Source organism: Ceratotherium simum, chromosome 16, assembly GCF_057802395.1.
Source record: "Ceratotherium simum simum isolate JZ-2026a chromosome 16, ASM5780239v1, whole genome shotgun sequence".
Taxonomy (NCBI): domain Eukaryota; kingdom Metazoa; phylum Chordata; class Mammalia; order Perissodactyla; family Rhinocerotidae; genus Ceratotherium; species Ceratotherium simum.
The window spans coordinates 11,616,326-11,626,623 of NC_141915.1; the positions used below are offsets into that span (position 1 = coordinate 11,616,326).

Here is a 10,298-nt window from a genome sequence, read left to right on the forward strand (position 1 = left end):
CGCGCTGGCCGGGGCCGCTCCGCGCACGCTCCAGACTGCCACCCCGGGCGCGGCCACCCGAAGGGCGGGTCGTGGGCGCGGACAGCCGTGACGTCACGACCGCCCTGTCCCGAGGTATTTACCTTCGAAAAGAGGTGGCGGCTGCAGGTACCGGAGTAGCGGAGCGGCCGGGAGGGGCTAGGTCTACTAGGGCGCACCGCCAAACCGATCCAAGCCAAAGGGATGCCTCGGCTCCTATTCCCTCCTCCCACACCCCACAGACCGATCCCAAATTCTTCCCTCCTCACCAAACCCTCCTCCATAGGATTAGCCCTCCCTCATCTCTATCTTCAATTCAAATCCTACTTTTGAGGGTTCGAGCCTCAAATTTTGAGACCAAATACCATCTCACTCCTGACGACTCATCTGTAACCCTAATCACCCACTTTCAAGTCTAGTCCCCATTCTCATCCTGAACTCCTATCTCCTCAGCCCTGAAAACCTTTTTCTGCGCTCCTAACACTATCCATTAGATACACCCTAAGTGATCCTCAAACACACCCTCCCCCATTTTGTGACCCAGCCCCAAACTCTCACCACTACCCTCTCCCTCACCAAATATCCCTTCCTTTGCTCAGTCTGGGCCCAGGTCCTGTGCCCCTGAGGACATGGAGTTTGTGTCTGGATACCGGGATGAGTTCCTCGATTTCGCTGCCCTCCTCTTTGGCTGGTTCCGCAAGTTCGTGGCGGAGCGAGGGGCTGTGGGGGCCAGCCTTGAGGGCCGCTGGCGACAGCTGGAGGCTCAGATCAGAAGGTTGCCCCAGGACCCTGCCCTTTGGGTGCTCCATGTCTTGCCCAACCGTAGTGTGGGCATCAGCCTGGGGCAAGGGGCAGAGCCAGGCCCTGGACCAGGCCTGGGGGCTGCCCGGCTCCTAGGAGATGAGCCCCCACTCCACCTGCAAGACCTAAGCCCCTATGTCAGCTTTGTCAGCCTGGAGGAAGGGGAGGAAGGGGAGGAGGAGGAGGAGGAAGAAGAAGAGAATGTTGAGGAGGAGGGTGCAGGCACGGAGAAGGTAGAACCAGAGGAGGATGGAGAGCCAACAACTACCAGCAGAGAGTCCCCCGGGGAAGCAAACCCTCCAGGGGATCCAGAGGAGGCTGAGCAGGAGGCAGTAGGGGGCGAGGATGGCTGCCGAGAGGACAGAGCAGAGGACGAAACGGGGCCTGAGAGGAGGAAGGGACGAAGAAGTGGTAAGAACCCAGGGCTGGCTCTGCCCTGCCCCCTGCCCAGGCATACTCCCCTTCTGAAGCCCTCCTCTACCATCCAGAACCAGCTAGGAGTCACACACGGGGGGCCTTCAGCCCAGTCTGGCCCAAAAAGGTATTTTCATTGACCTACAATGTTTTTTAATTTGAGCCAACATAAACATTGAAAGAAAGAAAAACAAAAAACTCCAGAAGTCTGGATTTACACCTTCTCAAGAAAAATCTCAAGTTCCAACAGCAGGACCACATTTCTGCATGGCAGCAAATGCTGGTACTGTGTAGCTGCTGTCCCCTTGAGATGAGGCATACCTTCTCTACTAGGCCGCTTTACTCCCTTAGTTATTCTGCCTGGCCCCTGTAGGCATTTGAATTTGGTACCCCCACCCCTGACTTTTCCCTTCCTCCCCAGAGGCTGCCCCCCTGCACCTTTCGTGTCTCTTATTGGTGACGGATGAACATGGCACCATCTTGGGCATTGATCTGCTCATGGATGGAACACAGGGGAATGCAGACAGGGTCTCAGGGACAGAGAACCTGGCTCCTCGGGCCTATGCTCTCCTCTGCCATAGCATGACCTGCCCCATGGGCTCTGGAGACCCCCGAAAGCCCCGACAGCTTACCGTGGGAGATCCTCAGCTGCATCGGTACAGAAATCTGGTATCTGAGGGTGAGGAGGCCTAGGGGCCTGGACTCTTGAACCCTCCAACCTGATGCTGTCTCCACCCCCATTCAGAGAGCTGGTGAGTCTGGTCCCAAGGCTGGGAGTGAAGTTAGCCAAGACCCCAATGCGGACATGGGGTCCCCGGCCAGGCTTCACCTTTGCCTCCCTTCGGGCTCGAACCTGCCATGTTTGTCACAGGCACAGCTTTGAAGTGAAGCTGACACCCTGGTGAGCAGCCTGCAAAGATGGGGTGAGAGGGAGGAAGACCCCAACAGTCAGGAGAAAAAGCAGGCCAGGGGATGCCCAGCAGACAGACAGAGTGAGGGACTGGGAAATAAAAAGATGAAAGAAAAAAAAAGCCGTTACAGCAGCGAGTGTACAGAAAAACAGACCGAGTGACATATGGGCAGCTGCAGGGAAGATGGACAGCAGAAAGAGGACCTACAGAGGTTAACACCGGGTGCCCACCACCCTTGTGACCCCAGCCCCCAGTGTAGTGCTGTCTTGTACTGTGGAGAGGCTTGTCTCCGGGCCGACTGGCGGCGATGCCCAGATGATGTGAGCCACCGATTTTGGTGCCCGAGGCTTGCAGCCTTCATGGAGCGGGCTGGAGAACTGGCAACCCTGCCTTTTACCTACACTGCAGGTACCATAATGAGGTCAGGATGGTGGGGCAAACAGATGTTTGTGACTGGGGCCCGGGTGCCTGGGAACAGGGTCCTGGGGCTGAAGTCTAAGTGCCTGGGGCTGGAGTCTAGATCCCTGGATTAAGGGCTGGATGCTGGGTATTGGGGGCTAGGGGCTAGACCCCTGAAGCGGGAGACAGGGTCTCTAGAGCTGAGGACTGAGGCCCAGGTCCCTGAGAGCTTAGGAGATTCGGGAGTAAGGATTCAAACACTTGCTTCCCAGCTCCACCACTAACAGGTGACCTTAAACAAATCACTTCTCAGAGTCTCAGTTTCCTCATCTGTAACATAGGGATACTAACAAATGTTAAAACCCAGGGAATTGCTGTAAGGATTCTGTGAACTCAGTGACTGCTACATTGTAGACCCTCAGAAATGTTGTTGGCTCCATAACTAGAACCAGACTCAGAGCCAGGGTCCCTGGGAGAGGCTGAGGAGAGCCATAGTCTGGGCTCCTAGCCACTAGGCCCTCAACCCTCCCCCCCTCCTTCTCCAGAAGTGACCAGTGAAACCTTCAACAAGGAGGCCTTCCTGGCCACGCGGGGCCTAACTCGTGGCTACTGGACCCAGCTTAGCATGCTCATTCCAGGCCCTGGCACACCCAGGCACCCCTGGGGCAGCATGCCATCCCTCAGCCTTCTTCTCAGTGGTGCGTGAGGCCTCTCTTCAGGCATGGGCCCCTCAGCCTAGAGGGAAAGAGGGGACAGAAAAAAGTTGTCCAGGTCCCAGATAACCCCTCCACATACACACCACCAGGGCCACTTCAGCCCTCTCCCCAATCCTCAAAGAAGTCCGCCACCCACCCATCCAGAAGCCCCATCCATAGGCAACCGCCCATTTCCTCTTGCTGCAGCTCCAGGCCCTCTCTCGGGGAATACAGATCCTTTGCAAGGAAGGGGTGGATGGGCCAGGTGGGGGTCTCCTTGACACCAGGCTCCTCTTCTACCTTTCATCCTCTCAGGAGATCCCTACCAGCTTCTCCAGGGGGACGGGCCTGCCCTGATGCCTCCTGTGCCCCCGGATTCACCCAGGGGCCTCTTTGGTGAGCTGGAGGGGCCCTGAGGGAGCTAGAGGTAGGGACAGGGACTGGAGGGCCAGCAGTCTGGATGGCTGAGAAAAAGGGGGTTATTGGACTGAAGGGGTTGGCGTCCAGGCCTGGGGCCAGGTCCCTCAGTAATCCACTCTCCCCAGGCTCATGGCAGGATTACTACACATGGCGGGGCCTCAGCCTGGACTCCCCCATGGCTGTGCTTCTCACCTACCCACTGACTGTGTACTACATCATCACCCACCTGGTGCCGCAGTCCTGTAAGGAGAGCCAAGGCAGGGGAGGAGTGCATGGAGCAGGGGGGACAGGGAGCTGGTAGGGGACAGGAGGAAGGAGGGAGGAGGACCATATTCTCAAACGGCTAGCTTCTCACCCAGTCCCTGAGCTCAACATCCAGAACAAACAGTCACTGAAAATCCACGTGGTGGAGGCCGGGAAGGAGTTTGACCTTGTCATGGTGTTTTGGGTAAGTCCCTCCAGGCCTGAAGGTTGGGCATTTGGGTTTGCAGGTGGATGCAGGGTGGGACCCAGTCTGTCCTCTCTGTCCTTCAGGAGCTCTTGGTCTTGCTCCCCCACGTGGCCCTGGAGCTGCAGTTTGTGGGTGACGGCCTGCCCCCTGAGAGTGACCAGCAGCATTTTACCCTGCAGAGGGTGAGGGCTGAGGGGGACCCTGCTCTCATCCTGCTGTCATCCTGATTGGGCCTTGCCCTTCCTCTCCCCCTCCCTCTTCCCTGTCTTACCTAATGCATCTTCCAGTACACTAACTTCCAGTGGTTTCTCCACCCGACTCTTGGCTCCCCAGGATGGCCCCGAAGTATCTGCCCGTCCTGGTCCTGGGGTATCAGCACGGCTCAGCTCTGGGACTAAGGAGAAGGGGAGTCGCAGGGACCTGCAGATCAAAGTGTCTGCACGGCCCTACCACTTGCTCCAGGGGCCCAAGCCTGACCTGGTTATTGGTAAGAGCCTGGGGTAGGAGTGTGGGGAAGGTGGGAGAGAAGACGACCATGGGAGCCAGCTTCTCCCTGCTCTCCTTCGGTCCGCAGGATTTAATTCCGGCTTTGGTCTCAAGGACACTTGGCTGAGCTCACTGCCCCGGTTACAGGTGGGAGATGAGGCCAAAGGGAACTTTTTCACCTCCTGCCCACTCCCTCCTCTTTTTCTGAAAGTCTCTTCCTCCCCACCATCTGCTCCACAGACATGGGGTGCGCCCACGGGTCCTCTTGCCCCTCTCTATGTCTGCCTGGTGCCTCTCCCTCATCCCGGTCCGTCTGGGTCCTCAGTTTTCAACCCAGTCTTCTATCCTTGTGGCTCGGGAGGTATCTGGGGGGAGGAGCCTCTCAGAGCGTGTCTGAGGCCCTGCCCCACCCCCAGTCCCTCCGAGTGCCGGCCTTCTTCACCGAGAGCAGCGAGTATGGCTGTGTGATGGACGACCAGACCGTGGCGGTGGCCACAGGAGGGGGTACCAGCCCTCCACAGCCCAACCCCTTCCGCTCCCCCTTTCGCCTCAGAGCGGGCGACAATTGCATGCCGTGGTAAGGGTCCGAGACCCTCCCTATTTCCTTCCTGACCCTTAACTTCTTACTCTGGCTGTGCATCCTAAAAGGCCCGCCTCGACCCTCGTCTCTGCTCTGCTGAGACTCTCCTCGCCCCAGCCCTACAACCAGCCTTCTCTGCCTCCACTATTCACCACCCCCCTGGAGGGTCTCGACAACCCTAACACACCCCTCCTTAGATCCTGCTCACAAAATCTCTCCAACTCCTCGCCCACCCCGCAAAAGACCCTCCGACCCTCTGCCTCGCGGAGCCCCTAAGTCTAGCCCCACCTCCTGGAACTTGGGAACCCCGCCCCTTGGGAATCCCGGCCTCTTGGCCCCGCCCCTGACAGCCACGCCCCCCTCAGGTACTGCAACGCCTTCATCTTCCACCTGGTCTACAAGCCCCCGCAAGGGAACGGGGCCCGCCCGGCGCCCAGGCCCGCGCCCCCAGCCCCAACTCCCGCCGCTCCTCCCGCCCCCGCCCGAAGGCGCCGAGGAGAAAAGAAGCTTAGGCGGGGGACCCGCCGGCGGAGATGAGGGCTGACATGTAGCAGTCAACTCCTTCCCCCAACACGCCTCTGAAAGGAACACGAAAACACGCGAGGCCGAGGGGGAGGACGGCTGACGGAACCCGAAAAGGTAAATAAAATTACTTGTTTGAAGCCACTGAGTCAAACGCTCACAATTGGGTCATTAAACGGGGAGGGAAGAAAAGGATTTAGGGATGACCTATTTTCCTCCAGCTTCTCTCAGCCCCTCGACGGCTGTCCCATCTCTCACTTGGGACTCTTACCCTCCTTGGTAATCCCAAACGTCTAATGTATATTTGGATAAGTCATTTTCCATCCCCAGTAACCCTCAGGAACCTGCCCCAAGGCAAGCCAAGACCAAGAAGCAGAAAGTGGATTCTTTGGGGGCAGGGGTGGGCAGGGGAAGCGTACAACCTCCTAGGGGCGCACAGACCCCTTAGTTTAGTGAAAGGCTCCAGCCACCCAACTGTCCAAGTTAGAAACCTGGCAGCCATCATTGACTCCACATTCTCTCATCCCTCATATCCAATGAAGAACCAACTCCTGCTGAGTCAGACTGCTAAAGTCACTCAAATGCAACAGTTTATGTCCAATCCCACTGCAAACTCCACCATACCTCCGTCTCCACGTATCAGCCAGCATATTCCTTCTAAAACAGACATTCAAATTACCCCCTGCTTAAATCCCTCCAGTGAGTCTCCTCTGCTTCTAAAGTCCACTTGAGTGTGGGCTGGACTTAGTGACTCTCACTAAGTATAGGAAGGGAAAAATAGTGGAGAAACCTGGCAGACACCACTTAACCAAATGATGAAGGTTAATAAGAAATAATGTCACGTTGACATTATGTGCTCCCTGACATGATGCAATGACAAAGCTACGTCACCTCTGTAGTATTCTTCCCAGAAATCCATAACTTCAGTCTAATCATGAGAAAACATCAGACAAATCCAAGTTGTGGGACAGTCTACAAAATACCTGACCACTATTCTTCAAAAGTGTCCAAGCCATGAAAGGCAAGGAAAGACCAAGACACTGTGACAGATTGGAAGAGACTAAGGAGACATGACAACTAAATATGATGCAGTATCCTGGATTGGATCCTGGAACAGAAAAAGGACATTAGTGGAAAAACTGGAGAAATCCAAATAAAGTCTGTGATTTAGCTAATGGTATTGTACCAGTGTTAATTTCTTTTTTTAATTTTTTTTTTTGTGAGGAAGATCAGCCCTGAGCTAACATCCATGCTAATCTGCCTCTTTTTGCTGAGGAAGACCGGCTCTGAGCTAACATCTATTGCCAATCCTCCTCCTTTTTTCCCCCAAAGCCCCAGTAGATAGTTGTATGTCATAGTTTCACATCCTTCTAGTTGCTGTATGTGGGACACGGCCTCAGCATGGCTGGAGAAGCTGTGCGACGATGTGTACCCGGGATCCAAACCGGGGCCGCCAGCAGCAGAGCACGCGCACTTAACCGCTAAGCCACGGGGCCGGCCCACCAATGTTAATTTCTTAGTGTTGATAAACATGCCATGGTTATTTAAGATGTAACATTAAAGGAAGATGGGTGAAGGTATATGGGAACACTCTACTATCTTTGCAATTTATCTATAAATCTAAAATTATTTCAAAATAAAAAGTTAAAAATCAAGTTCAGACTCAGTATGGCTTATAAAGTGTCTGTCATTCACTTTTATTATAAATATTTTATTATCTGTTTCCAAATATACTCAAAAGCCCAGAGACTTAGCGTAATGAATTTCTATATAGCCTTCACTCAGCTTCAACAATTATCAACATTTTTCCCATTTTATCATTATCCCCTGTGATATTGTGATGTAATAAGAAATATATATTTGGTCTTGTCCTGGTTCCTGGCAAGAGCTTCTAAAACCCTTGGAATTTCCTGAGTGATAGGGGTGATAGGAGTGTCTTTTGTTTTCATAATAAGCCCCTTTCAATGTACCTGAGTCTGTGCTAATGAGGTTACCCTAGGTGGGTGTTGGGGCGGGGAAAAATCCCTTTTTCTCTCTTCTTGTGTTCTTGTGCTGGACTAATAGTAAAATTGACACAAGACCAGATTAACAGGAGAAAAATCCAATTTAATTACATGCACATGGAAGAATCATAAAGATGATGCTTAGAGAGTGAACAAAGCAGGCAGTATGTATATCTTTTACAAAAGGAAACAATAAATTTGTGAAGAATTGACAGGACAAAGAAACTTAGGTTTGGGGTACATATTTAGCAAGGTTTGTTTATGCAGGCTTCTCGGCCTTGAATTCCCTAGCTCTGGTGATAAGGATGCAGGGAGAGCACCTTTCACATGGGAGATTTATTTTCTGCTTTCAGGGGAACAGAGACAGGAGGGTCAGAATGCCATTTTTTTGCTTCTCAAGTAACTTTAATTCTAAATAATTAATATGTTATTGTGGGATATTTTGGGGTGGCCTGCCCTGGGCCCCAATAGTTCCCTCCTTTGAAACTTCCCTGGAAGTTTCATATGTTAAAAGTTGACCTGGTAGGTTGTTCTATTATTTCATTGAATTAATCTTTTAGTCTTGAAAATAGGTCAGTTCAGTTAAACAATTGCGTCTCATTTCAGGAGACAGCGATGCAGGTGGGCTCCCAAAATTAGGTCTGTGGTGCAAGAAATCAGGTATTTAATAAGAGGCACTTCTATGGAAACAAAGAAAAACAATGGTTAATGGTTGGAGCAAATTATAACCCAGTTTTTGAGCCTAGGGGGTAGCCAGTCAAAAAGATCTCTAGATGTCAGAGTTGAAGCATCTTTTGCAGTTTTAAATGTCTTTGATGATGTCACTGGGGGTTCAGGTATCTTTCTGAGTGGCTTACACAGCAACAGACATGAATCTCTCTGGAGCTGATAGCAAGTTGTCCAGCTTCAGTTTGCAGGCGTCAGGAAAAGGGCGGGTGCAGTTCTCAATGATTCCAAATGTAAATGATGGAAAAAATCGAAAACATTAGTTTTGGAGATTTGTAGCCAAATATTTGGGGAAATTAGAAGAATTTAAGATCTAGTCCAGTTTTTAGGTAAATAAGAAACTTCAAGGAAAATGAACAGCACTAGAATTTAATATTTACAAGTGTGTATTATAGTTTTTACTGAAACATAAGTTTTCTCTCTAAAATCACCCTTATTTTTACCAAAGATAGCCAAGTTAAGACTAACTGGTTTGTAAAATGTCTACATTCAATAAATTTGGCCCAATTATTCACAGAAGCACAACAAAAATATCAATTGATCATATAGGCTCTTTTAAACCTGCTTTGCTGGAACTTTTTATAAGGAATATCAGATAGGCCTCTCAAGGCCAGGAAAGCCAAGGACTTATCAGACAAAGCCTATAATACCTACAGATTTGGGTGAATTTTTCTCTTCTCTTGAGGTTCCCCAAAATATTGAGGTTCCTTGCACCTGCCAGATAAGTGACCTTCCTTACTTACCTGGTGAGATTGCTGGGAACCCTGTAAACAAGGGATTAGGCCAATATTTCCAAGTGGCTTTATTCCATAAAGTCCAATTTTTGCTCCTCAAAAACTGTCTGGTCATATCTGAGGTTATGCCTGTTTCTCTCAAATATGACATTGCAGTTAAAGCTTTGGCAATATAACCAATGTTTCCAATCGTGTCCTATTATAAGGAAAACAGATTCTTCCTCAAACTTATACAAATAAATATATTGCCATGGAATAATATTTACTTACTAAGAGTTTCCAAATTCTGGGGGGATCACGTAGAGAGAAAAAGATAAATTCTGTTTACAAAAGTATAATTCACCAAATTGCTGTAAGTCACAGAGAGTTAAGAGAAAAGGAAAAAAAGGTTTCCTTAAATCTGGAAAAATGAAAGATTAAAAAACCAGTAATATTTTAGACAAAAAGTTATAAAAATTATAATCATCCTCATCAGTTCATTCAGTCCCATGTATTAATTCTTGTTCTGCTTGAATCCAGTTTTTCTATTAGTTCTTTCAGTTTTGTCTGATGATTGAGGGTGACAGGAACAGTCATAATTCTAAGAAGTTTGCCAGGTTTCTGTTATAGCTTGGATGACTTGCCCAGTGAAGTGGGTGCCTCAATCACTGGAGACTGTGGAAGGTATACCCCAAGTGGGAAACACATTTTCTAACATTTTTTGTGTGTGTGAGGAAGATCAGCCCTGAGCTAACATCCATGCTAATCCTCCTCTTTTTGCTGAGGAAGACTGGCTCTGAGCTAACATCTATTGCCAATCCTCCTCCTTTTTTTTTTTATTCCCCCAAAGCCCCAGTAGATAGTTGTATGTCATAGTTTCACATCCTTCTAGTTGCTGTATGTGGGATGCGGCCTCAGCATAGCCGGAGAAGCAGTGCATCGGTGCGCGCCCTGGATCTGAACCCGGGCCACCAGTAGCAGAGCACACGCACTTAACTGCTAAGCCACGGGGCCGGCCCTCTAACAGTTTTAATAGCCTCTGTGAGGTCATCAGCTTTGTGGCAGAGGAAGGCTTCAACTCATCCAGAAAACATATATCTAATAACAAGAACATATTGACAATCCATACTAAGTGGCAGTTGAATGAAGTCCAACTAGA

General features: G+C 50.6%; 1 protein-coding gene across 4 annotated transcripts; it reads left to right on the forward strand.

Moving 5' to 3' along the window:
* Window positions 1–32: 32 nt before the first annotated feature.
* On the forward strand, window positions 33–7,284 carry ZMYND15 (zinc finger MYND-type containing 15). Of its 4 annotated transcripts, none has more exons than XR_015554643.1 (14): window positions 33–1,230; window positions 1,655–1,889; window positions 1,979–2,134; window positions 2,392–2,552; window positions 3,089–3,241; window positions 3,554–3,634; window positions 3,784–3,900; window positions 4,018–4,106; window positions 4,193–4,291; window positions 4,443–4,596; window positions 4,684–4,742; window positions 5,012–5,172; window positions 5,541–5,814; window positions 6,240–7,284. XR_015554643.1 is itself a non-coding variant. In XM_087440556.1 (13 exons), exons 1-13 carry the CDS (start codon window positions 648–650, stop codon window positions 5,710–5,712), a joined length of 2,220 nt encoding a protein of 739 aa, XP_087296682.1. In that variant the 5' UTR covers window positions 33–647; the 3' UTR covers window positions 5,713–7,284. The 4 variants fall into 4 exon arrangements, 2 of the variants coding, with proteins under 2 accessions (XP_087296682.1, XP_087296683.1); XR_015554644.1 differs by having other exon boundaries at window positions 6,597–7,284; XM_087440556.1 differs by having other exon boundaries at window positions 5,541–7,284.
* The last annotated feature ends 3,014 nt before the right edge of the window (window positions 7,285–10,298 follow it).

What these genes read in the sequence shown, in the direction of transcription:
- ZMYND15 (XM_087440556.1), top strand. Translation starts at nt 648, where the DNA reads ATGGAGTTTGTGTCTGGATACCGGGATGAGTTCCTCGATTTCGCTGCC. An exon ending in TTCACCCAGGGGCCTCTTTG is followed by an intron (nt 3,635 to 3,783) that starts GTGAGCTGGAGG and finishes CACTCTCCCCAG; the next exon opens with GCTCATGGCAGGATTACTAC. An exon ending in ACCTTGTCATGGTGTTTTGG is followed by an intron (nt 4,107 to 4,192) that starts GTAAGTCCCTCC and finishes TCTGTCCTTCAG; the next exon opens with GAGCTCTTGGTCTTGCTCCC.